This window comes from Ciconia boyciana, chromosome 25 (genome assembly GCF_034638445.1).
Source record: "Ciconia boyciana chromosome 25, ASM3463844v1, whole genome shotgun sequence".
NCBI classification, from domain to species: Eukaryota; Metazoa; Chordata; class Aves; order Ciconiiformes; family Ciconiidae; genus Ciconia; species Ciconia boyciana.
This window is the reverse complement of record NC_132958.1, coordinates 5,765,012-5,791,057: the sequence shown is the minus strand read 5'-3', so window position 1 is coordinate 5,791,057 and position 26,046 is coordinate 5,765,012. Positions and strand designations below refer to the sequence as shown.

Genomic DNA, 26,046 nt, shown 5'->3' with positions numbered 1-26,046 from the left:
AAAGCACGGTCACATTTGACGTAAAATACAGCAAATGTACGCTCCGTTCTCACACAGTTCTGCAAACCCAGGACCTTCCAGCCATTTCCATTTGGTGAATTTCTGCCTGCGTTACTTCTACTTCTGCCTCCAGTGGAGCTGCAATGGGGCTCAATCTGGCCAGGAATTCTGCCTATTCCAGTTTTGGTTTGTGGTTTATTGCAACAACTCTTCCTCTCTGGGGAATGGGGTTTATATCCCATTTAGGTCACAAGTAATCTGAATTTGGCAGCTTCAAATAGGTCTCAGGGCACTGATTTGGGGGAGGCTTCATCACAAAACTACCACATTCTTCAGACCAGTGGAACAACGGGGCTGAAAAGCCCACGGTGGGGAAAAAATTATGCAGTGAGCCAGAAGGGAGAAAATAATAATCCCATGCACAAAAGCCCATCGTCATTAACATCTCCCCACGTCCTCAGCCCGGCAGCTGCCAGCTAACAGCAGGACCTCAAATTCCTTCCGTGTACGAGGCTGTCATGGACTACGCTGAGGAATACCAGGGGCATTGGTCCGACAGCTTTCCTCCTGCCCACGTATTCAGAAAGGCAAAGTCGTGACTTCCCTGCCACCACCATGCACTCACCCCCTCTCACACCCAGAACCAACCTGTGTGCAGGGCAGACATTCACAGATGTCTGCAGGAAGCGTGCTCAGCCAGTTCTCACTGGAAAATGTGACGTTGAAAGCAAAAAAAAAAAAGTAACAAAGTGTTTAAACCAAGAGTTTTATTGGGACACACTTACCCATGGAAGGGCTCGAGACGAGCAATAGCTGGAGCTGTCTTAACATCATCAGCAATAAAATTAAACTCGCACCTCGGGCTGGGAGGATGCACATCGCCTGGAGAGGGACCATTTCTGCTCCCATCTGTCGTCTTCCTTACCAAGCACGCCCTGGCAGCAAGGGATGCTTCTTGCCTGGTTAGCCTCTGTCCCCTCGTTTCTAGCAGCGACAAACAAGATCAAAAACTTTTTCAAAGCAGAGGCCACGATGGCCCTTCGCCCTCCCCTCGGTGCTTTTCCCCGCTGAAGCTGGCTGGGGGCCAGGGTGTTTGGTGGGGTTGCCGTGGGGCACGGGGTGCCATGGGGCGGGCAGCCCGGCCGGCTGCAGCTCCGCAGCGGGGGCCTCCAAGGGGCTCAAGCCATAAGTGTGGCACAAGAGACACCAGGCAGGACTTTGGCAGCTCCGTGCAGCACCCCTAAAGCTCCCCCAGCACACGGTCGCAGCTCCCCTTGCACGTGGGGGAGCACCCGCCGGTGGCCCCTGCGGTCCCCCCCAGCTGCTGTGCCCTGTCCCCCCGCCCCAGCAGGGACGGCATTCAACCCCCCCAGAAATCATTGCCCAAAATACACAATGCCAACAGACAGCCTGGAAAAGCAACTGGGATTTCCATCTTTATTTAAAAACACAGGGAAAAAAGGGCATTCCATCTCCTGCAGCCAGCATTTACACGCGAGGGGTGGGAGGCAGGTAACCGACACCACGGGAGTCATGGAGCATCACCCGCGCGAGCCATCCCGGCCCTAAGAGCACTTGAAATCCGCAGCCAGCACTCGCAGAAACGGCTGAAACTGCTTGGAAGTTTTCATAGAAAAGAGCAAACCCATCTCACACACCACTCTTTCTGCACAAGATTCCTTGAACCTGCACGCATCCCTAGGAAAGCGGGGAAACTCACAGCACGCGCTTCATTTTCAAAAGGGAGCAGCTACGGGGGGATGCGTTCATCCCCACGCAGGAGAGCCGGGAGGCAAACGCGGAGGTGAGGGGACACCAGTTTGCTTTAAAACAACGCTGCAAAGCTCCATCGAGGACTGGCTGCATCTGCCTGGTCCTTGGGGATGGGACAGAAATTCCTCCCCACACCACCACCTGCATCATGGGTGGGTCTGGAGCCCAGCTCGACTCCGAGCACGCTCGTTGCGGTCTCACGTTCAGCCTTTACGCTGTCCTGCGGATGCAGGGAGGGTGGGAATGAGAAACAGGAATGTCGCAAGAGCGCTGGAGCCACTGGTAGTTTCTCCTCCTGGATAATTAACCCTAATTGTGCAATAAGCTTCTGCTTTACCATCCCAGGCCCGAGGAAACTTTGCAATTATCAAGCAACAAAAAAAGTTGGTACTCCATGGTTTTGAAGCCTTGCACAAAGTAACCATCGTCCCTCTGCATTTGATGTTTTCCAGAAATGAGGTCAGAGCGCTACAACCAAATGCTGTGACTCTATGACTGGCTTACCAAACTATTAAAACATTTTTGAAACACCATGTTATGAGCCAAACAGCAAGTCAGCCTAAAAAAAAATATTTCAAACACTAGTGCAAATAAAGCAAAAAAGAAAAGAAAAAGGAAGAGCACGATCTAGGTTTCTACAATTAAATAACAAATATTAACACTCACCCTGTACCGTTTGCATCGATTCCCACTCATTTCCACGGTTTCAGTGTTCTCCAGCATCTCCACACAACCCCGCTCTGAGCCACTCTTACCCCCGAATTTGGGAGGCCCCGTCACCACCCCCCGGGCTGCACCGAGGCACCTTCAGCTGCGCCGGCCCCGGGCTCCAGCGGAGCAAGCCTGGAGGAGCAGCCCAGCAACACAGGAGGGGATTGATGCAGAAGATGCAATTTTAATCTTCTTAAGATCCATCGGGCTAATCAATGCCTCAGAGCTCAACTGACAAAGCTCCGCTCGATCCCAGGCTGAGCCTGAGCTAGGCTGAAGCACAGCTGCCAAACAGCTGGAGGCCTGGAAAGGGCAGGGACAAACCAGATTTTTTGCTCCTGGCGAGCACGTTGAGCTGATTTTGCAGAGCAGAAAACATGTAATCACACAAAAAAAAGGAAAAAAAAAAAAAAAAAAACCGAACAGGTAGCTAGTCCACAGTAAAGAGAAGCCTTATTAACTCCAGACCACTCCATGTGCTGCTAAGCTTGCAATGCAATTCCCGCACCAGCCACCCAGATTTATCAGCTGGCATGTATCCGAGATGGCAAAGAGCGTGCCTGGGTCTGACACGGGACACGGCAACGCAGCTGGGCCAAGGCAAGCACATTTAAAAGATCCCACGTGCCCGTCCGCAGGGCCCTGCGCAGCGCCCGGCCCCCAGGCACCTCCTGCAGCCTTGCCCGGAGCTCCGGCACCCAGGCAGGCTGCTGCCTCCTGCCCGCAGGGCACGCACGGGGAACGCAGCTGGGGACGCCTGCAGACCACAGCAGCTTAATGCAAGGGATGCCTTCACTTGCTTGCTTCAGCTTAATGCAATTCTGGACTAAAGCTTTGCTACCCAAACGCGTGCTGCTTTCCGTGGTGCACAGACACCGCCCCAGCCAACGCTCCTCACTCTGCCACCTTGGGTGTGGGTAAGTCAGGCCTGAACGAGAGCCCTCAAACGAAGGGTGAAGCAGCACCTACGCCTGGATGGGCTTGGCGCGGCTCTCACGAAGTCACACCAACATAACCTGCTGCTGACAGCAAGCAGGGACGGAGAGGTGTGTCCTCGCTCGGTACCAAGGATTTCACACACGTCTCGGGGTGAAGATATCAGACGATCTCGCTGCCTAGGGAATACCTGAAATTTTCTACACGCCATTTATCACACCTCCTACAGGAGCTGATTTGGTTATGGAAATGATGAGTTCATGTTGCTCTAAAAACTTCTGCTCGTTTTCATTTCAAGGCAGGCAGCAGGCGAGTTGGTTGGACAAGTCTTCCCAGTTTCATTTACATGCTTGGCTTTTGTTGCTTTTTGCTAAAAACACTTCACCACCTGGGCACTGCTTTCTGGTGCCCAGATGTACGCAGTGCAAAACCGACACCGTACCTGAGGATCCTCCTGTCCCCGGGAGCCACCGTTGCACCGGCTGCCTGCCCAGGCTCACGCTCAGAAAGTGCCAGTAAGCCTTTCGGAGGGGCTGAGCAGGGAGGCTGCCAGTGCCGGGGTTTAGCAGTGGCCATGGATATCAAAAGACGTAATTAAAAGCCAACAGATTTGTTGATACATCACTAGTCAGGCAGCGTAAAGAGCTGATCTCCTAGGGAGAAAGTCATCAAAACGTGAAGTTGCAGCACGTCCCTTGTGCAGGCAGCTGCGGGCTGGCATCTCCCCAGCTCCGCCCGGGGAAGGCTGAGCAGCACGAAAGGGGAGAAAAATGTTTTTCCAAACACAAGGAAGGCCACACTCCCCTTCACGCCTCTGAGACCTCCTGCCGCTTCCTCCGGGCTTGGTTTTTGGGGGAAAATTACGTGGTTGCAGAAGAGGATGCCCCCGCACCAGGCCGTGCTGGGGACCAGCGCTTCCCGCCCTGCACAGCGAGCGATGGCAGCACGAGGTGCCCGCAGGCCACCCTGCCCAGAGGCAGCTTCCGAAACACGGAGCCGCCCGGGCTGCACCCGGGGCAAAGCCCAGGCAGGAGTGGGCAGGGACCCCGCTCCCCGGCAGAGCGGGGCGCCGGGACGCAGGTCCAGCCGGATCCTGTATCGCAGGGAAGAGCAGCGGTGGAGGGAAGGGGCACTTCACCCCTGCCGAGACGACGGGGTGAGCTCGGTCCAAGGTGCTGAGCGGACACGTGGAGACCAGCCGTCCCGGGCCCGGCATGGCCGTGCGCCCCAAACCACCCCGTGGGGACCCCCGGCAGCCGGGGAGGTGGCACACAAAGCCGGGGGGGCGGCTCGGCACCCGGTCAGACGTCGGAGGTCCGGATGCTTTCATCGTCCAGGTCGAAGGCAAACGGCTTCTCCTTGAGATGCTGTGGCTCCGACTTGTGCCGCACACGCTTGCCTGGGGCGGCTCCGGCATCACGCTCCGTGAAGGCCGGCATGAACACCGAGTCTCTCAGCAGCGTGGGTGCCTCCTCCGGTGCTGGCTGCTTCCCCTCCGCCTGCGGCACCGGCGTCCAGGGCTGCCAGGAGGAGGTGGAGGGGGCTTTGCACAGAGCCCTCCTCCCCTCCGCCGCCTGCCTCTGCTGGGAGGGGGCTGCGGAGCCCCCGGGCTTGATCGCGGAGGTGGATCTCATGAAGGACATTTCCTGCAAGGACAGACGCAGAGTGAGCTCTGGCCGGGGTTGGGTTTTTGTGTGTGCAACTGCTGTGAGGAATTTGCAAAGCCCTGGGGACCAGGCCCAGGCCCTTCACACACTCTGCAGAAAGGGAAAAAAAGCCTAAGCAAAGTGAAAGTCTGAATTAAATGGCCCTGTGCCACCAGTCAGGCTCTCGCTCGTGCCTCGGAGCAGAGCAGGGTTCACGCAGTCCCGTTCGATGACTTAATCTCACTTTTCAATCTTTTTCAAGGAAAGTTTTCCAGTGACTGGCAAACAAGCCCAGAGAGGGCAGGGATCTCATCCTGGAAACGGGCTAACCGAGCGCTTACACAAGCCACTAAATAAATATCTTGTACATTGGCACGATCTTCATTTGACACTAAATATGAAGCAGAAAGGACATGACCTACCCTCGGGCGGGTTTTCAGGGCCTGGACTGCCCCTGTGATTACTCGGATCCAGCTGTGCATGTCCTCGGGGCTGTCTGCCTGCAAAACACACCAGCCCGAGTGAGACTTTGCCTTCTGCAAGCCCCCGGTGCAGCCAGAGTTGATCCCCACCACGGCGAAGCATGGACACGCAGACGGACAGGCTACCACAGTTCCCAGTGTATTTGCTACTAATTTACGCTGGCTTAAAAATCACTGCACCACCCCGTCTCCCCCCGCAGAAGGGGAGCCACTATCCACATTGCAGCATTTTTATATCAGGGATACATAAAGCATTTAAGGAAAAAAAAAAATTGTTGGGGTGTTACCAGCCCTGCCCCGGCAGAGGCTCGGGGGCTGCATCCTGCCACCAGCCCGCCCGGGGCTGTGCCCTCTGGGCAGCAGGGCTGGGGGCTTCTGCCCGCACACGTGGGGATGTGCATCCACTGCGTGGCACGGCGCGGTGCGCTGGCTGCTCTTCAGGGACTCGCAAGCGCCGAGGGGTGTTGCAAGTGCCAAGAGCACCGTGCACAGCATCCCCCACCCGCTGCCTCCCCCGCCCCGCTCGGCCGGCAATGGGGAGACCGACTTAATACCCCTCCCCACGGCAGGGAAGGGCTGGCCGAATCTGCAGGACAGGGGAGGTGCAGACACAGCCCCGCACGCTCAGGATGCTCATCGGATCGCCCTGTGCTTTTGTCTCTGCTTTTTCCTGCTCGCACAAATAGCCGCTATTATAAATAAGCCCAAGGGGAGAAGTGAAACCGCCTGGCAGTTCTCCCTCGCCGCCCGTGCTCCGACGCCGGGCAAAGCTGTTACAAGCTCATCTGCTTGCGTTTGCTGGCTGCCAGGCTGCTGGGGAACAGCCTGTTTGCAGGAGCGTGGCTTGCACGAGCTGTCGAGAGCTGAACTTACTGCGCAGAAAAGCAAACCCTCCTCGGCTGCCTCACCTGGATGTAGAAGGTTCTGGAGCTCGTTATGATTTCAAAGAGGTTGTCCCGCATCAGGAGGTCACTAGAAACAGCGAGAAGAGAGACGGTCACTACCCAGAAGTCATCGTGGACGGAAAAATCCGTATTTACCCTCATCCCTAGAGTGTGCTGGGGAAAAACATATTGAAGGCAAACCTTGGATCTCATCAGGATTTTGAGAAGACGACTCCAGCTCCCCGGAGACCTTCAGCTACAAACACACTCTAGCTTCAGGCAAACCCCCGCCCCTCCCCAGACCCATAATCCATCTCATTTACAGTTCATTTTAAATGTGAACTTTCTATTACTTATTAAGAATAAAAATTCAAAGATATATTAATAGAATATATTTTTACTTTAGCTGAGGAGGTTTGTTTTCTTAGTTCATTTTCCATTGCAAGTCTTCAAGTTACTTCGATTTTATCAGTGTTTGCTGCAACAAATTGTTCCCAAGACATTGTGTAGCCACCTGTGCTAGTTTAAGGAAAACGCCTGTACACAGCTTTCGGCAGCTTTATGGACACCTTTGCTCTTCTGTCATAGGATGCTATTTACTGTGCAGGGCCCCATACTCCTTCATCTATGGAGATAAGAGAGCTGTAGGAGCACGCCTGCCCAACGGAGATGGCTATCAGCACCACAAGAACAGAGGACGGACAACATCCTGCATCCAGCCACGTTTCCCCAGCCCGCTCACAGAGCTGAAGGGGAAGAAATGCCTTAAAAGCAAAACAAAGAGGCGACGTTTGGGTTACAGGGTTGGAAAAGAAAAGCGAGCGGCAGCACAGCTCAGCCCGGCCCCTGCTCGCAGCAGCAGCGGCTGTTTGGGGCCCTCTGGGCTTCCCAAAGGAGGGAGCCGAGTTTCCTTCCTGCCCTCCTCCAGTTCAGCTCCTCGGGGAGCTGCTTCCCACCAGCAGCCGGAGCTCCCGTTAGCTGCTCCGGCCCCGGCACAACCTGGGGCTACGGCAGGAGCTGCAGTCCACGGAAACAAGGACAGGAGCATTACCCAGACTTGACCAGGCACTCGTGGGTCTTGCAGACATCCTTCAGGAGAATCGAACGCAAGGGCTCCTTGTCCTGTGGAGACGAGAGGAGACGATGATGGGCTTGGCTGGCCCCTGGGGCTGGCAGCGCTGGGACGTGCCTCCCACAGAGCCCCCGGCACGGGAGCACAGCAGCCCCAGACCTCTGCTTGGGAGCAGCCGGTCCCAGGCGGGGGCCGCTCACCTGCTCACACTTGTAGTAACTGATGGAAAATTCATCCAGAACGAAGTACCGGCGCTTCCAGCTTTTCCTCTGGAAAAGAGAGGAGGAAACCGCTCGGTGCTGAGCTCCGGTGCTCTCCCCACGCTGTCGCATCCAGCATCCAGAGCATCCCTGGAGCATCCCCGACCCACGGGGAAGCAGCCAGCCCAACGCCACCCACCCGGCTGAGCCGCACCACTGCCCGCGGCACAGGGGACCCCCGGCACTCACCACATTCCCCTGCTTCACGCAGTAGCCACTCTTGAGGACGGGGGGCCCGGCGGGCGGCTTGGTGGCCGAGGTGGGGATGTAGCTCTGTGAGCGCCGCAGCAGCGGGTGGGCAGCTATGTCGCTGCCCTCCCCTCCGTCCCCCCCGTTCTGCAACCGGAGAGCACAGGGTTATGGGGGAGCACAGAGAGAGCAGGGAGGGGACTTCCCTGCTAGAAGGCAGGACACCTCAGCTGGAGGGAAAAGCAGCCCGAAGCAAGCCCTGAGCCCAGCGCTGCGTGCCAAGGGCTAATTGCAATGCCTGGACACAAGCGGGGGAATGAACCAGAGTAGAGAGCTGATTTTATCTCACTGCATGCAGCTTTTCAGACTGCTGTCTGAGTACTATTCACTCTTTTGGCGCCCACATGTTAAAAACAACGTTAAGAAATTGGAAAGGCTACAGAAAAACCACAGAAGCAATTTGAGGGCTGAAGAAAATCCCTTGCAGCAGGAGTTAAAGGACCTCATCTGCCTGGCTTATCGAGCGCCGAGGTGACTCGGCTGCACCACAGACCTTCTCGGGGGAAACGCAAGGTACGAGGAGCTCTTTCATCTGGCAGATGGAGGCAGAACAAAAACCACCAGCTGGAAGCTGGAGCCAGACAAACCCAAGTTAGAAAGCAGGGATGTTTTCCAACTGGAGAAGGCAATATATCATGGGAACAAACTGCTCAGGAAAGCCATAAAGTCTCCGCTCCACATTTTCACAGCCAAATTCTCCCAAAAGAAGCCGTGAAGTTTGGAGTTCAGGTAGAAAACTTGCACTTCCCCTGGCTGGCCCTGAGCTGTCTCTCCCCAAGCGCAACGCTTGCCGCTACGAGCACAGATGGGCTGTGCACGTGGCCGTGCATCCAGCACTCATCCCCTGGCTCGCCCCGAGCACTTCCCAGTGCATCCCAAAGGCCGGACCCTGTCCTGCTGCCAGCATCACCCCTCTCTCCCCGCCACCGCCCCGTCCCCGGCAGTGCCCTCCCTTCCCCCTCAGCAGCACAGAGGATGGTTGAGATGAAACATCTGCGCTCATCTCCTTCCCCCGTCCCTCCAACCCCTTCCTCCAGCTCCGTGCTGAGGTTTGAAAATTGCCATGGCAGCCGGGGTGGCTCTCGCCACCGCCAGCCTTATATGGCACCTGCGCCGGTGCGACTGCCGGTGCGGTTAACCAGCGACCTGCCCGTGCTGCTCCTTCCAGCACCTTCGAGAGGCTGCTTTAGTTTTTCCAGGACAGAGAGAAGCAGCCATTTGGCTGGCCCCAAACTGCCGCTTGGCACCTCCGGAGAGCAGCGGAGCAGAGCTCCAGCCTGGCCACGAAGGGGAAACCGCCCGCTCCCCTCGCCTGGGCTGCACCGGCTCTGCTGAGCGTTACAGACGTACGCGTCCAAAACCAGAGATGGGGATGCTGCTCCAACAGGGAGCGTTACAGCCAGGAGCCGGGGTGATGCTGCTGGCCGGTCAGGGGGTGCAGCCGGAGCGCGGGGCTCCCCCTGCGGTCCCAGAGCTGCTGCGGGGCAGCGCCGGCCGGCTGGGGCAGAGCCAGGAAACCACGGACGCGCCCAGGAAGCTGCAGCGGACAAATAGCCATTTCATACGGTGCAAACTGCAAGACCACGGAAAATAGTCCGGCAGCTGATGCACCACCTTTAAAAAAAACCCTCGGTGAAAGAAAGAAATCGGGCGAGGGCTGAGGATGGAGCTCGCGGCTCTCAGGAGGCGGTGGCAGGGGAGGAGGGCGAGACAGACTCAAGACTCAGGAGCACAGAGCACCTTTAACTCACTGCAGCAAGAAAGAAAAGGCACAGGGCCGGCTGCTGCCCCTCTTCGCAAGCAGGCAGCCAGGCTGCCCCGGCTGCATGGCACACAGGGAAGCGGGGGGGGGCGGGGGGGCACAGCCTTCCCTGCCTGTCCCCACCCCACACGTGGGGCCGAGGGTCCAGCAGCATCCCCCAGGGCAGTGGCACCGGGATGGGACAGATGCTAGTCCAACCCTGGGAATAGCCCCGACCCCGCACCCCTCTGCACCCCCCACACCTCCGCACCCCACTCCCCAACAAACCCTGCGGCCAGGGAAGCGTTAAAAGCGCCCGCCAACAAAAACCCCTGCAATGATCTAATTCTTTGCTCTATTTTTAGTGCTGCCACTGATAAGAGCTGAAGTGAGATCCAGAGCCAGACAAGCGCCCAAAGGTGGGAGACGCTGATGGCCACGGGCCGAGGGAAGGGGGTGCAGAGCCACGGCAAGCCGTGCCAGCCACCGCCCGCGGGACAGGTCAGCCCCTTTGGCTGCTTTGATGGGGGCAGCAACGCGGGGTCCCCCTGCCCCGGGCACCTCGATGGGGGATTTGGACCCAGGACGGGTGGGCGGACGGTGCAGGATGGCCAGGAAGCCAAGCAGATTCGTAGCCTCCTCCTCACACCCCCTCGTCTCATCACACTTCAGAGCGAGACAAAGGAGAGGTGCTACAGGGTGCTAAGTGCAGCTATTTATACACCCCTGAGTGGGAAGGGTTCGCAGGCTCGGAGCTGGTTTCCAGAAATGAAAGTGCAAACCAGCCTCCCCAACAGCCCAAACGAGCAAGTGCCTCCAGCCCCATGGGTGGACCTCGCCCGGACCCCCGGAGCTCCCCCAGACCCCTGGAGCCCAGGCCCCAGCCCAGTGCCACGCCACGGGACCCGCGTCCACAAGCTCTGCTGCTCCGAGATGGGGTTAGAGAACGAGAGCGCCCATCGCTGCTGTGTCTTAACAGTATTTCTCTACCCGTTGAGCTGCTCAATACCGGTGGGGCACAGCAGGATGCTAAAGAAACAGTAACGCCCAGACCCTCGCTTTCCCTGTGCTCTCCCTTCCTAAAGCAGAAATCTGAGTATCATTTGCAACAAGTGATTTGCAGACCCAGCCACCCCTGCTCCGCTCGACTCGGAAGCAGCACACCCTTGCTGGCAGGGCAATGACAAAACCCAGCAGGCAGGGACCCCTCAAAGCCCGGCTCAAGCACCCGGCAGTGAGGTGCGGGAACATCAAAACGGGGTGTGGTGGGAATGCCCTCGCCCAGCTACGCGTGGAGAAAGCTGCCACCTTTTCCGCTTATCCCCATTAGGAGCTGCTCTTAAAACACGGGGAACAGAGAGAACAAAGCGGGGTGCTGCTGTCGCAGGGATTTTACCCCCAGGATTTGGGGCGGTGCACAGATCCTGCCAGCTCACCTGGTTGATGGAGATGGGCGTGTGGACCACCACCCCCCCGATGATCTCAGTTTTGTAGGCCACCTGGGGCTTCCTCTCCTGAGCCTGGGGCACCACCGGAGGCTTCGCGATCTCCGTGGCCGGTGGGACGCTGCTGCCCTTTGGCACCTACGGGAGAAAGAAAGGGGTGAAGGGCACAGGCGTGGCCGTGCCAGGCAGCCCCACGCCTGCACCGGGCACCATCGTCTCTGTCCTCCCAGCCTACATGCAGCAATGTCCTTTTAAAAAATAATAAATGAACAAGCCACCCCAATTAAGGAGGGTGTGGGCCTCACGCAGACGGTTTGCAGGAGGCACCGAGATGGGAGATGAGAGGTGGTGAGTAATTAAGCATCACCTCACATGAGTCTGATTCGCCTCTGCAGCTCAATGCGTTTGTGGGACACTTGCTCCTTTAATTGTCCCCGCTCTACTTACAGCTAGGCTTAATGATGAGTTTTCGTCTGCCTAACGAGGCTGAGCTGCAGCACGTCCGCAGGGGCACAGCAGACGGCTGGGCACTATTTTACACGCCGAACGCCTGCGCATCCTGCACCAATGCGCGGCCGGGCAGGTTGTGTCTCTGCTGCGAGTGGCCCCACATCCCTGGGCAGAGGCTGCGCCGCGGGGACCCGGTTCCCGGCACCGGCATCCTCCCTTTCCCCCTCCCAGCTCTCTCCCTCTGGCACCTGGCTCTGGACAGAACAGCGGGTTTCCAAGTTTTCCTTCCTGAGTCTGCACTTCCACTTCTCTAATGCCACTAATCGGGGTCCGTGGCTCCAACCCCACCCTCCTGCCTTCCACCCTGAAGTGCACAGGGAGCGACACGTGCAAACCGCACCGTGCATCGGCTGCTGGCTGGGCAGAGCAGAGCTCTCAGCAGGACTCAAGTCCCTCCAAGGCAGACAGCTGGACTTTAGGCTGAGACCTGGCTTAAGTCTTGGAGGGCAGAGGTCTGTGCTAAGACCTCACAAACCCGCAGGCAGGAGAGGTCTGGCAGGAGAGAAGGAAGGGCCAAGGATGAGATCCCGGTCACCCCACGGCCACACTGCCCACGCAGAGCCCCGGGTGCTCTCCGACAGCCAGGCCTGGCTGACGGGGCAGGCAGCGCCGGGCAGGGGCAGGCGGCAGTGGCACGTTCAGGCGCCATCGATTCCTGCTTCGGAAACGCCGCTGCTGTGAGAACGAGGGCCCAGGCCACAGCAGGCTCCCGCACGCCTGCGCTGCACGGCCCCGTGCAGAGCACCAGCGCCCACGGGCACCGGCACGCACCAGCCGCCTGCCTCGGCAACGCGGGCAAGCACGAGGCGGGTGCGCGGCAAGGCCGGGCAGCCAGCACAGGCCGCCCGGCCGGAGGAAATGGTTTCACAACGCAGATGCAGAGACATTGCATGCGCGGGCAGCGGGAAGGAGCTGCATCTCTCTGCGGGCAGCAGCGCAAGGGGGAAGGTGCTGCTCCATGCCCCACGTGCAACAGTGCTGCCGCCAGCTCGAGCCTCCTCGTGCAGAACTGAGCGGAGTCCCTTGTCACGGTCACACCAGCCTGCTGCACGCCTCATGCCTTCAGCCGCCAAGGCCCTGGCTACAAGGACGGCATGCAGGGTGAGGAAACACAGGAACCGATTTGCCAAGAGCAGAGGAGAAGTCTCCGTGAGAAGCGGAAGCTGAACCTGGATCTCTGCACCAGGAGCAACACGCGAACCGCTGCCGCATCCTTCCTGTCCCACCGCAGTGAGTGGCTCGGCCAGCGGCAGCGTGCACTGAACACACAGCGCACATGAGTGTGCTTGGTGTGATGCACCCCACGCCCAGGAGCCCCGCAGAGCCCCGGGGAAGAGGGAGACCGCTCAAAGGCCAGAGGCTGCTAAGGGTCAAAACCCTGCTGACAGCCAGAACGTCTCCCCACGGCCCTTCTGTGCCTCTCCACCCCTGCCAAGGTGATGAAGCCACTGCAACTTGGAGCAGCCCAAGGAAACCCAGGCGCAAATGGAGACCTACGGGGAGCTGCAGAGCAGGGAGAGTGATTTCCCACGCAGGGCAGAGCAGCAGCGTCACCCGTATCCCGGTAGCCCCGTGTTTCCCAGCCAGCCCGTGAGAACTCCTCCCTGCAGGGCTGGATGAGCCGGTCGGCCAGCCGGGACACAGCCAGCGTCGGGAAGGGCTGGCCAACATCAGGGTAGGAAAATCACCGCGGTTTATTGCGGAAACAGAAGATGCGTCTCTTCCTACCGTCACACCAGCTCCCACCTCAGCCAGCCTGGCAGCTCAGCAACACGGGCTGCCTGCAGGCAGCTACCCCGGAGGTAACTACCCCGGAGGTGCGCCTCGACAAATGTCGCTGGCAGGCTCTGCGTACAACTCCTACCCAGTTTTGGCAGTGGGTTTTCGTAGCCAATATCACCTGAACCCGTAAGAGAGAAGGTACAAGCCAGAGCCCGTGCAGTCAGTTTGGTGGCTGCAGGCACAGAGGTTGTCACGTTTAATGTATTTGCAGATAAAAAAAAGAAAATACAAGCCAGGTCCGGTCTTGTAGTCCCTGTGGAAAACTCATCTACAAGACAGCACTCCAGTGATTTTAAACCAAAAACTCAAAGAAAAAGTTATTCAGTAGGCCCCAATCCCAAACTGTTTGCCATGATTTTTCCTTATATTTAGTTTACAAACCATGAACAACATGCATCAGCGCACGATCTAGTAAAACCCTGCCAGCATTAAACATGGGCAATACAGCCAATGCCAGGTACACAGCAGCCCGCAGTGCCCCGACCCTTTCGCAGGGATCCCCCACATCCAGGTCCCGGAAGAAGCCGTCCTGCGAACACCTAACGCGGGAGTCCCTGCGTACGGGCGCTGCCAACTGAGCATCAAACGCACCGCGTGCAGACGGTGCTTCTAGTCCCGCTGCACGGGAGAGGGAGCCCAGCGCCATCCCTCATCGCCAGCAGCACCGGGCAGCTGAGGAGCACAGACTCCACGAGTTACTGGGTCAGTGACCATTAATTTACGGTTATACGAACGCAACAGTAAACGAGAGGAGATGGCAGACAAAATCCTTCAGATCCAGGCACAACCTGCCCTGCGATGCCCTACAGTGCAGAGCATTCACTACGCCTCATCACAAGAGCCAACATTCCAGGAAGAATAAAAATAGAGTAAATAAATTACTGAAGCACAAGAAAGATGCCCTTTGACAGTCACAGCGAGGAGACGGTTACAGGTATCCCAGCCGGCAGGAGGGAAACGTCCCCGGAGCAGGCGGGGATGGGGACAGGACCTTCCCCAGGTCGTCAGCAGCTGGGCAGGGAGCACGAAGATGCACGATCAAACAGCAGCAAAGTAAATCCCGACCAGTAGGATCCCCGGGGACGGCAGAGGGAACATCGCCCATCTGAAGCCAGACCCCTGAGAGGGGTCACCACGCAGCTCTGGCCTCGCAAAGGGACAGGGCGAAGCCGTACAGCCCGTGCGCTGAAGGGCTGCATCGCCAGCACATCCCTCCTCTGCTCAGAGCGCTTCTCCCTCAGATCCAAACCAGCCCGGCCCCACGCTGGCAGGACCACACGCAGCCCCGGGGTGTCTACGTAAGAGCCCTGCTCTCATGGGGCCGTCCGGGGAACCAGGGCACGCTCCCCTGGGAACAAGGCGGTTTCGGGAGCTACAGCCCCGTATTCCAGCTGCTTCACTCAACAGCAAAACGAGGGATGCACCAGAAGCAGAGCAGGCTCCAGAAGGAGGACAAGATGCTGCAGCCACCAGCCGAGAGCTGCGCTTCCATCCGAGCTTCCAGCCTCGGCACCAACCCAGAAGAAAGCCCGGCAAGTTTGGCGCAGACCTGCTCCTGGGCTGGGGACAGCCTGGCCGCCACCATCACTGCTCCTCAGGCGGGACTGGGGAGGTGATGGAGGAGGGGAGCACAGCAAGGAGGAAAAGCACAGCTCTTCCAGGCATTTATCGAGTGGCCCATCAAGGCAGGACGCAGCAGCACCAGAGACGAGCATAATGCAACCTACCGTGATCTTACTGGCCCGGTTCAGCGCCTCCACCCAGTCCTGCAAGTCCTTCTGATCGCTGGCTTGTAAGAAATAGCGCTGAGATAAAGCATTGATAACTATCAAAGAAGGGAACAAAAAGAAGAGTTAGGGAACCCCATTCAGTGCTTAGCACTACGAAAGCAAACTAAACAATAAATCAACAAGACAGCATCTCTCAGCTCCCAGTCCCAGAGCGATTTGCAGATACCAGTCTCGTAACCTGTCGCACGGAAAAGCGGCCGAGGGGCCAGCGCTTGGGCATGGAGGGGGGACAGGGCAGCTGGCCAGCTGGATCCTTACACCAGAACTTAGGGAGGGCAGGGCTGAAGCCAGGCTTAAACCAAGGCTGTGGCATGGCCCAAACCAGGACTTAATCTGGTGCTGAAGTTGTCCCCTCGCACAGGGCGTTTGAGGGCCCCTTGGGACTTCTTTCACTCAGCACTTGGGTTTTAACTCTCATCCGAAACGTTGGTGCAAACCCCAAGAGGGGTCTGGGAAGCTCCTCGGGGACGTGCTCCCCGCAGACTCCCCAGCGAGTGCTGCCTCCTGGCCGGCAGCCGGACGGGTCAGAGGACGCTCTCGGAGGAATTCTGCACCAAAAAGCTGGAGATATTTTTAACTGCACAAGATCTTGCTGAAACTCCCACGAGCCTCAGGCTCCAGGCTCTGCCACACTGGGCTCCTCGGGAGCAGCCCTGTCCCCCCGCGTGCGCCATCCGCTCTGGTCTTTGTCTTGGGCTACATCCCTCGTAGTAAAGCATTGCAAAGGCAACACTGATCCCCTGGGACAAGTACATGCTCGTGCTGTCATTTCTGTTGCTTTAAACCTGAGTTCACGGCTCACGCACAAGGCACTGAGGCAGCGTGGGTCAGGCTGAGGCCGTTTGGGGTGGGGGGCAATTGGACACGAAACAGCCCTTCCTTGCACCAACAGGAACAGAAGCTTATGCTGGCATTACAAAGGAAAAAAAAAAAACTGTATCGCACAATGTAGTGTAGCACAACGGGACACACGGAAAGGATTCAGGAGCACAGCGAAAGCCGGGGTCCGTGCAGGGGACTGTCACAGAGGGGACCCACAGGGTCCTGCCACCCTCACCAGGCTCTGCCCACGCATCTCGCGTGGGGGGTCACAGTGACAGGGCCACCGCAGGGGGCCGGCGCCCTGCACTGGCCCTCTGGCGCGACGTGCCAGGCGCTGGCAGCATCCCCTTCCCTCCCTCCCCGACCACAAGGACGCTGCAGGCAGGTCCCGCGGGTCTGCAGCCGGGAGGGCTCACAGGGGAGGCATCTGAGCCGCAGCCCCCCGTGGTGGGGTGTCCTCACTCACCAAAGCAGAACGGAGTTTTTGGCTTCTGTTTCGGGGTGGCAATGCTAACCTGCAACAGAGCAAATTAAAGAAAAAATTAAAGATATTAATGCACGCTAACAGCATGCACGAGGGCAGGGAGGTTCCATCCACACACCCATGACGGAGGGGAAGCCGGTGTTCCCCAGGCTCCAGCCCAGTCCACGCTCCCTGTTCATCCGAGCCCCCATCCAGCCCCGACGCTGCAGCGTGAGCGCAGGGCCGAGGAGCGAGCGGCTGGGTGCTGGCACGCCGCAGGCTGCATCTTCGTTACGCTGCGGCCCGAGGGGAGGCATCATCTGCCCTCCCCAGCCCTGCAAGTACCCCGTCTGCAAACGGGGAGGAGAGCCGGCCAGCTCGATCGGCGAAAACGAACGTGGCCGGTGGGCAGAGCCCAATTAGCACGTCTTCCTCGTGCAGCCCCTGCTCGGAGCGCTGCTGCGTGCCACCGTGGGAGCCCGCGGGCCACTGCTCCCACCCCAGCTCTGCCGGCCCCGGGAACGGCCGGGCAGGACCCCAGCAGCGCGGGTGCCGGGCTGACGGGCAGCGCAGCCCGCGGGGCGCCGGCGTGGCCCGTGCCCACGAGGACGACACGCACGGCGTGAGCCCGGGAGCCGCGGCGCAGCTGCGTCAGCTCTTGGGAACTGGCCCGTATCGGATGTAACGCAGACCACATGCGGCAACGAACGCGCAGTCCCAGGGGAAGGTCAGCGCGGAGACGGGGCTTTCATCTCCCGCTGTCCCCCCCGGCGCTGGCTGCGCTGTAAAGCAAAGAACGGAAAGCTTTCAAAGGCCTTGAAAATGTGAGTTTCTGCTGGACTAACACAGTCACTCTTGTCAGCAATTAAGAAAATTGAGGGAACATAGCAGTGGTTTCTCCTTAAAGACTAGGAATCATTTATATAAGAATAATACTCCCTGGGGCTCCAAGCACAGCATTCATGGAGTATTTATTCTGACAGGCTTCCTCCTTCAGAGCCAGTCTATAATGCTTTAAATATGTTTTCTCAAGCAAACCTCCATTTTTCTGGCGTATTTACAGTTGGTAGTTAAAGCCGCTGGCATAACCCAATCCTGCAGTTTGTGACCAAATGCTGTCCTACAGCAATTTTCACTTAGACTAAAATGTATATAATTTATAAGTGAGGCTCTTTCCGAAATGGGGAAGGCTCAACCTCCCGGCGTTGCTTCATCTGCGCTTAATTTATAAATCATGATTCAGCAGGAACAGAGAGATCTGTCCAATTCTTTATCCGGCTCCAGAACAGAGCCGAACCCGGCGCGGCGGCCGCGAGCCCCCGCTCCCCCCAGCAGCAGCCGAGGGGCAGCTCCGCTTTCCGCAGCCGCGCTCGCAGCCACGGCTCCACACGTTCCGGTCACCAGCCCTGAAACAGTTGTCATTTATTGCGCTATTTTCACCTTCCTGTGGAAGCCGCATAATGCCATTAAGACACACAGCAGAGCGAGCTTCCAGAAGGTCTCATCCTTCAGGGGATGGATGCACAGGGGAGAGCTACTGGTGCCCCTGAACCCATCGCGAGAGGGACTTTGGGACCAGCCCTCCCTCCCCATCCTCACTGGGTCTGATGAGCACCCCCCTGCAGACCTCGGGCTGCAGCAGGACCCGCAGCGGGAGGTGCCGCACCGGGGTTATGGGGACCGTGCCAAAGCGAGAGGGGCACCGCGGTATGAGCACAAGCCCTGGCTGGGTCCGGTGCTGGAGCAGCAGCACCGTGCTGATTGCCAGCTCCGCGTCCAGCGCACGCCGAAACCGTGCTCCCATCCCCGCTCAGCCCCGGCCGCCCCGCGTCCTTCCTTGTGGCAGAGCAGTTCCTCCCGCACCCCGACCTCGCAGCCCGTCCCGTGCCAGTCTGCGGGTGAAGGCGACCACCGGTCCCAGCACTGGGATCGGCCGTGCTGTGGGGACACTCCCCCCTTCCCACAGACCCACTCAGGTTCCCGTCCCAGGGAAGATGGCACAGGCTCGGGCAGGACCAGGACCTCGCCCCGGGCGCTGCCAGGGCACGCCATCGCCTCTCCCAGGAAAGCCGCACGGATAAGGAGACAACAGGGAGCGTTCATTTTCCCTCCGCCCCACCCCAACATTACCTTGGAGATATAGGTCAGCTGCAGAGATCCGACAGCACCCGCACCGATGGCCAGGTTCTGCAAAACATTTAATGAGCAATGGGAGTTAAATGACAGGGAGAATGCAAAAGAGGTGAGCCAGGCTGTCATTTAGTGTCACTGGGGTCAGGCAGCAAAAGCAGCCGCCACGCTGCCAGCCTCGGCCGCTTCCCTTCTCTGCGCACCTGCTTCATCTCGCACCCTGCGAGCAGCTGGGACCGGCCACGCTGTGCTGCACCCGAGCACCGTGCCCTCCTCGCTCCCACTCCAAACTGCCCGTCCCGCTCACCACCCCGTGCAGCGGCACCTCGGGTGCAAGACGGGCCCCGACTCCCACCTCGCACGGCCCAGAGAGCAGGAGTTTGTGCTAACGCCGGCCCGGAGGCTGCAGGCGGGCGGCCGGGCGCTTCCCCTTCCCCTTTTAACAAGGCAATGAAGAATCTGCTGCGAGATGCTCTTCAGGAAGGCAGGTGCCTCCCCAGCCTACAAGCAGTGCTCAAGCGCCGTGGTGTTTCCAGGAGGGTCTTCCTAGAGCTCAGCTTTGGCTCTTGCTCTTTTGAGCTTGACCGCAAGTGCCGGGGCAGCTCCCAGAGACATCGGGCACGACATGTACAGACTCCATCTCCCCCAGCTGCCCGGCTCCTGGCCTAAGTGCTTTTTCTGCGTGACGCCACTTCCAAGATGACAAGTATTTCTAGGATACCCTCTTCTCTTTCTTGTTATCGCTGTCTCTATGCTAAGACACAAGGGAGATGTAACGCCTTTCATTGGCACAGCATTTCTATAGGCTTCTCCAGGGTATCACTGGCTCCTGGTGGTCTAAGCTGATGCTGGGGTGGTCCTGGAAACCACCGAAGTCGCAGGGCGGCTGCTCTGCTGGAGCTTGGTCGTGGCCGCACCCAGGCATGGGAGACCCCAACAGACAACCAATGCAGCAGACGGCATCCTCCTTCGGGGGCCTGGAGGAGAGGCCTCCACCAGGGCAGCCCAGCGGGGAGCCCGAGATGCAGCTAAAGACTCGCTAACAACTTCCACGGACGTGCCCAGCATGAAGCTGGGAGCAGCGCGGGAGCCTACCTGAGGGTTGTCCATGTACCACAGGAGGCAGTTGGCCTGGGTGTCCAGGATGAAATACCTCCGCAGAAACTTGCCGCAGGTCTCATTTTCTTCAATGTCCAGGAACCCGCAGATACGGTTCTGTCGATCCAAGTACGGCATGCCGGGCACCTTCTCGCATCACCCTGCAGAGGAAGGACAGGCAGGTAGAAGTGGGTGCTCCCACAGCCCCAGCTCCCCGGGGAGCTAGCTGCGCCTGCACCTACAGCCATCTCAACCCATCAGCGCCAGACGTGCCAGGATGCCAGCGCAGTCGCTCAGACCCCATCCGAGCTTGCAAGAGGGAGAGGGAAGGGACAACGTGACCCAAACGAGCACATTAGCTGCTTCCCCTCGCTGGAAAATGAGGAGTTTGCACAAACGTGTTCCTCCCCGCAGAGATGCACGTCAGTCACTCCACAGCCCCGAGAGCCGCCGACCCCACCGTGGCCGGGGAGCTCGAAAGGCGTGAAAACCCGCACGATGCTCGGCGGAGGGTCTGGGGCTTCGCTCCTCGTCCAGCTTCCCCCTCCGCATCACGTCCCACGGCCGCCGGCCGAGCTTCCTGCAGGCCCAGTTTCCCAACCTGCCCAAACTCCTGCTGCCTCTCCCAGGCCTCCGCAGCCCATGGCTTAACACACGAAAAGCAAAGTCAAACTGCTACCGCTGCACGTTCGCACTGCGGGGAAGCTGCCAAACACAAACATCACCCAGCGTGCCTTTGTGACAAGAAGGGGTGCCAGCGTGCCGGCCGCGGGTGCAGGGCAGATCAGACCAGCGAGCAGGACCAAAATAGCTCAGCGAGGAACTGCAGGACTTTGGAAACCCGGGAGCTGCAGATGGACTCGATCGCCACACGCTGCCAAACAAATGCTCACTGGCCCAGCTCTGAGACTGCTCATGGCACAGGGCAGCACCACGGCCACCAGGATGTCCCAGGGCAGCGCCAGACCGATGCCGAGCGACAGCCCTGGGCCCCAGACTGCCCGACACAGCGGCGGTCGCGTCCCACCGAGCTGCCTTCCAGAGAGCTCAGCAGCGTGGGGCAGCCCCGTGCCACAGCTCAGCCCACCGAGAGAGGACAAAGTAACCACAAAGGATTTGACGTGAGACACCAGGTCCCTGGGAACCGTAACAAAAAATAATCCCGAAGCAGACTGCGTGCTAGAGAGAGCCCGAGCACACTCCCAGGAAATGGAAAACAATCTGCAACTCCAGCAGAAAATCTGTGCAGCCAGGATGCCGAGTCAGCAGGGAAAACAATGACCCATCGCCGTGGGGCCAAGCCATGTCACCAGGTCTGCCGCAGGCACGGACCCTCCCCGGCGCTGCCGCCCAGCTGGGGCGAGCCAGGAGGTCACCTCCGAGCTCACCTTGGCCGCAGCAGCTGCAGGGGAGCAGAGCTGGGCTGCAACACCGACCTCCCGGGCAGCCACCGCACAAACCCCCGCTGCAGAAGCAGGGAGAAATGTCGGGCCGAGCCTGCCACAACACGGGCACGACAACCCTGAGCAGCCAGACTGGAGAGCATGGCAGCCGCGGTGCCCGTAAATGGGCTTTGCCTGTGTCCCCCGTGGGCGCAAGACGCGGGGGAGCCCGAGCATCGCGCTCTGTCACCCCACAGGAGCAGCAGCCGCTTTGAGTCAGCGGGAGTGGGTGCACATTGCCACCGCTTTAATTTGGCAGCAGCTCCCACCCACCTTGCACAGCAGAGCTGGCTGCAGAGCCACAGCGAGGGGAGCCCCTCGGCACCCCTGCAATGGGGCTGCCCCGGCAGACCGGGTCTCTGCACCATCGCTGCCAGCCCTGCGCGGGGAGCGAAAGCAGCACCGAGAGCCACGGGCGGGCAGGGCGCATCCCTCCGCCCGGGCACCCCCTCACTATGGCTCAGGGTGGACAGGCAGGGATGGAGGCAGCGGTTACCGAAAGGGTGCGAGCTGAACCTGGTGTGGTTTGTCCGGTAGAAGAGGGGTGACTCGCGCAGGTGCCAGAAGGCAGGCTGCACAAATAAAAGATCTCATGCAGAAAAGGAGGAAATACTATTTTTGAGCTGAATTGCTGCAGTAGGGGCCCTGAGAGGCAAGTGTTGTGCAAGAGTTGTGGTGCAGCTGCAAAGGTAGAGGTGGCAGAAAACAAGCCAACCTGTTAGGATCTCAGAGTTTATCACCAGCATTTCAGAGATGGGTATCAGGGCTTTGCTAAGAGGGAAACCAGACTGCTTCAGTAGAAGAGATTGTTTTAAAACAACACGTGTGCCCTGATGCAAGGGTTATGTGGGCACTTCACATTTTACTCCTTTTTTGTGGGGTTATTTTTGTGGGCGGGGGGAAGCACGCAGAAAGCAGATTCGCAAGTGCCTTCAACCATACCAACACATTCAGACCAGGCCTCATAAATTACCTCTTTCTCCTGCTGCTGATAAAAGTCCAGAGATTTCTGCTTATGAGAGGGAAGAGAAAGAGCCGAGGCGTGCCACGGGCAGCCCAGGGACAAGTCCCCAGCCCTTCGGGGCTGTGGTGCCGGACCCACAGGACACCTCCCGGGACTCCCCACATTCCCCCCTGCCATCCTTAATTAATACAGGCTCGGCTGAAATCCCACAAACCAGCTCAACTCTTCTGTGCGAGCTGACCTCGGATTGCACTTGGATATGCAAAAATCTTTGGCAGAGGAGACAGCAACTGCTCCAAACTCTGCCCTCCAGACCATGCTCCTCCCGGCCAGCCAGGCTCCCTGTCCCCTCACATCCCACTGCCTGCACGACACGAACTGTCTGTCTCCTTGCAGCCACTGAGAACTGTACTTTTCCATAGGAAAAGGATAAAAGTAGCATCTCCAGCTCCACCAGCGCGTGGGTATTTGGTTCCCCTGCTCAGGAACTCCAGGAGGGCCAGAAAACACTGGGTTTGCACTAACGATTACTGTTTATACAGCACTTTGTAAACTCAAAGTCATAAATATTTCCATGCGAGACCCAAACTTGTCTTTGCTGTAGGAAGGACAGAAGACGAAATCTGAGGGGGGAAGAGGAGGGACTGAAGGCAAGGAGGACCTCACAGAACATCAGCACCATTTAAAAGTGCGGATGGGTCCCTGGAGGCCTCGCAGCGAGGAGGCACTTCGGCGGACATCCTTTATGGAAACATCATGGACATCAACTGGCACGGGGCCCAGGAAGCCACGATTTACGGATGATGCCCACGCCCGATTCATGAACGGCTTGAACTTCCAACAACGGCTTGAACTTCCCGAGCATCGCACCGAATCAGGCCCTCAGGATCTCATTAGCAGATCCCCTTTATGAATTTATGCCATTTCGTAGGGAAGCCCATCGGAGGCTTCCCCACCGCTGAAGCAACTGACTTCCCAGCATTTTCAGAGTTGTAATATCCCACCAAGAAGGACAATGCTTTTCTGGCTCAGTTAATGAGACAACAAGAGCAATTGGGCTACAGAAGGTTTACAGCAAAAATACCCTCTCTCCTGCCTCCCGAGATACAGGTAAGCGCTTCCCGGGAGGACGCAGAGGTGCAGGGCACCGTGTGAGCAGCACCCAAGCCCCTCTCTGCGGTGGCTGCTGGCTCAAAGGCCGCGTGTGCAGCCGCACAGCCAGACTTTCCAGGAAGCAGCCCCAGGATGCCAGCGCTTCACTGCACCACCACGGCTGCCCGTGCCCTGCTCTGTCCCGCTCCCAGCACTCACTGCACAGCTACAGCCACCGCAGCGCGACCCATGGAAACCCACAGCAGGAAAAGCCAAGGCCACAGGAGACCTGACGTTCAGAGCATCGCAGCGGCGCCGGCCGAAGGCACCTCCTCAGCGCCTCGCTCCACAGCACGGCCCATTGCACCTGCAGGCACTCGCGGCATCCTCCTCCTCCTCCTCTCCCACGCCTGTCTGCCCGAGCTGCCCTGGTGCCATTTGGGGTGTGGGGCGACCACCCCGTCCCACGAGGGCTCCGAGCTGCGATGCCCGCTGCCCCCGCGCAGCCCCGGCCGCGCGGGGCGATGGCTGCGAGCCGCGGTGGTTGCAGCACTACTTCCTTTTACCTGGCCTTGCAACGGAGTCTCCAGGCTTCGCCCTGCCGACGTCTATCCGGCGGCTGACACCCGAGACAGATGGTGTAGGCACAGCCCGGCAACTAACTCCTGCTAATTCCAGACATTTGCCTTAATGGAACAATTAACCTGTTGAAAGGCAGGCTGGGAGCAGCCAGGATACATTTCTTCGTCTCACCACAGAAAAAGCAGCCGGGGGAACGCGCTCCGAATAGCTGCGGATCCCAGACCATCCCCGCACGTTTGCTACCGGTCCCACGGGCGCCGAGACCGAGGCGCGCAGCACCCCCAGCTCCCCCTCAGGGACCCCGTTCCCAGCACCGCGGGCCGTCCCGCCCGGCGCAGCCCCGCTCCCTCCAGCTCGCTCCGCCCGCGCTGCCCCGGCTGCAGGCGGTAACGCGCGGCAGCGCCCGCACCCCGCCGCGCCCGGGAGGCCTCTTCCCCCCGGACGCTTCCAGCCGCTGGGGCAGGAGCTTCTGCCACATCCCCGCACCCACGGGCCAGCCGCGCCACGGCTGCTCCGCCTCGGGGCCGGACCCCCGGGGCCGCCGCCCGCCGCCCCCCCAGCCCGCTCCCGGCGCCGGGGGGCACCGACCCCTCCGCCCGCGGCGGCCCCTTCTCGGGAGGGGCGGGGGAGTCCTGCGGGGCAGCTCCCGCGGGCGGGGACGGCGGGAGGACGGGGCGGCGAGGGGTCCCCGGCCCGGCCCGCCCCGCGGGGCCCTCGGAGAGGCGCCCGAGGGGGAGCGCTGCCCACGGGCGGCTCCGCGGACACGCGTGGCCCCGCGCCCGGCACTCACCCCGCGGCGTCCCTGGGCTGCGCGCCCCGCGCATGGCCGGCGGAGCGGGCTGGGGGCTGCGGCGCTGCGCGCACGCCGAGCGGCGGAGGAGGGCCGGGCGGCGGGGCCGGGCGGCGGAGGGGGTGTGCCCCTGGCTCCGCCGCCGCTTTTTTCCGGGTTAATTACGTCTCCATTAGCAAACCCGGCCCCGGATGTGAGTGCGGGGCGCCGGGCTGCCGGGCGGCTCCGCGGGGCCGGGGGCGTCCGTCCCCCCGCGCACCTGCGGCGGCACCGGGCCCGGCTCGGTCCGCGCCCCCGGGCAGCCGCCGCGGGGGGCCCCGCTGCGGAGCGGGGCTGGGGCCGGCCCGGCCCCGGTCCCCGCCCTAGGCTTTGCCCCCTCGCCGCGGGGCGGGAGGGCTCCGGCGAGAGCCCCCGCCCGGGCCCGGGCCCGGGCCCGGGTCCTTCCTGGGAAAAGCCCCCCAAACCCGGCAGAAAACCGCTCGGTAAATCACCGTCCTCCGAACAGCTCCTGCTCGGTCGCCGGGACGCTTCGGCAGTGAGTTTCCCAGGCCCGTCCTGCGAGCTGCCCCTCGGCCCGCCGGGGCCCGTGGGGACGGCTGCATCCCCGCCACGTGAAACTGCCTCCCCCGAGACCGGGGACCCTGCCCGAGACCCTGCCCGCGGCAAGAGTCGCGACTGCAGCGCCCGCGCTGCTGGCCGAGATGCTCAAAATAGCAAGTGGATTCTCATGCAAGAGAAGTTTCTAAGGGCAGGCACGCTTCAGTGGTCCTGCTCTGCAGTTAGCCCTCACATTGACGCAAAGTCCCAGGGCTTCCAGAGCACGTGGCACACCGTTACTGCTTTACAAAACCTTTCCCCGCTCCTACGGCCTTATTACGGCGTGTAGCGTCAAATACAGCAGCATCTGAGCGGACACAGGCAAGCAGGCGAGAGCGGTGTGCGCCTCGGAAGGTGAATTGCCCCAGCTTCTGCATCGGGCTCAGACCCATCACCACCGGTTTTGTTCGTAGGTCAGATCCAGGTCCTGTCAACCCAGCTATGCCTGTGAGCTTTTCCCCCTGCGTGGCGGTTTGTGCGTGCATACACGTTTTCACACCAGCCTGAGGACGCACCCGGCTCTCTGCTTGTGCACGCACACCAACTTGGCAGAGTTCAGAGCCGGCACTGCCGGCAGGGAGGGGGGCAGGCCCGGGAAGGATGAGCTCCAGTCCAGACCCTGCAAAAACACCATGGCACTAACAGCAGCGCTGCTGGGAAAGAACAAGCAGCCGGTGGGGTTGGCACTCCACCCTCACAGGGTGAGAGGGGTGAACCCCGCTGTGGAACACAGCAGTTATGTTGGGTGCCCAAACCATGGCGCACCGCTCCCCAAAACTCTGCAG

At 59.8% G+C, this 26,046-nt stretch overlaps 1 protein-coding gene across 1 annotated transcript; it reads right to left on the bottom strand.

Annotated features, from left to right (window-relative positions):
* Positions 1-1,428: 1,428 nt before the first annotated feature.
* On the bottom strand, positions 1,429-24,803 carry PLEKHA2 (pleckstrin homology domain containing A2). Its single transcript, XM_072846208.1, has 12 exons — positions 24,665-24,803; positions 19,792-19,955; positions 18,697-18,753; positions 16,570-16,618; positions 15,219-15,316; positions 11,191-11,337; positions 7,954-8,100; positions 7,705-7,773; positions 7,484-7,554; positions 6,457-6,520; positions 5,489-5,566; positions 1,429-5,066 (listed from the first exon to the last, which is right to left on the bottom strand). The coding sequence occupies exons 2-12, from the start codon at positions 19,930-19,932 to the stop codon at positions 4,722-4,724; spliced, it is 1,266 nt and encodes a 421-aa protein (XP_072702309.1). The 5' UTR covers positions 19,933-19,955; positions 24,665-24,803; the 3' UTR covers positions 1,429-4,721.
* Between the last annotated feature and the right edge of the window lie 1,243 nt (positions 24,804-26,046).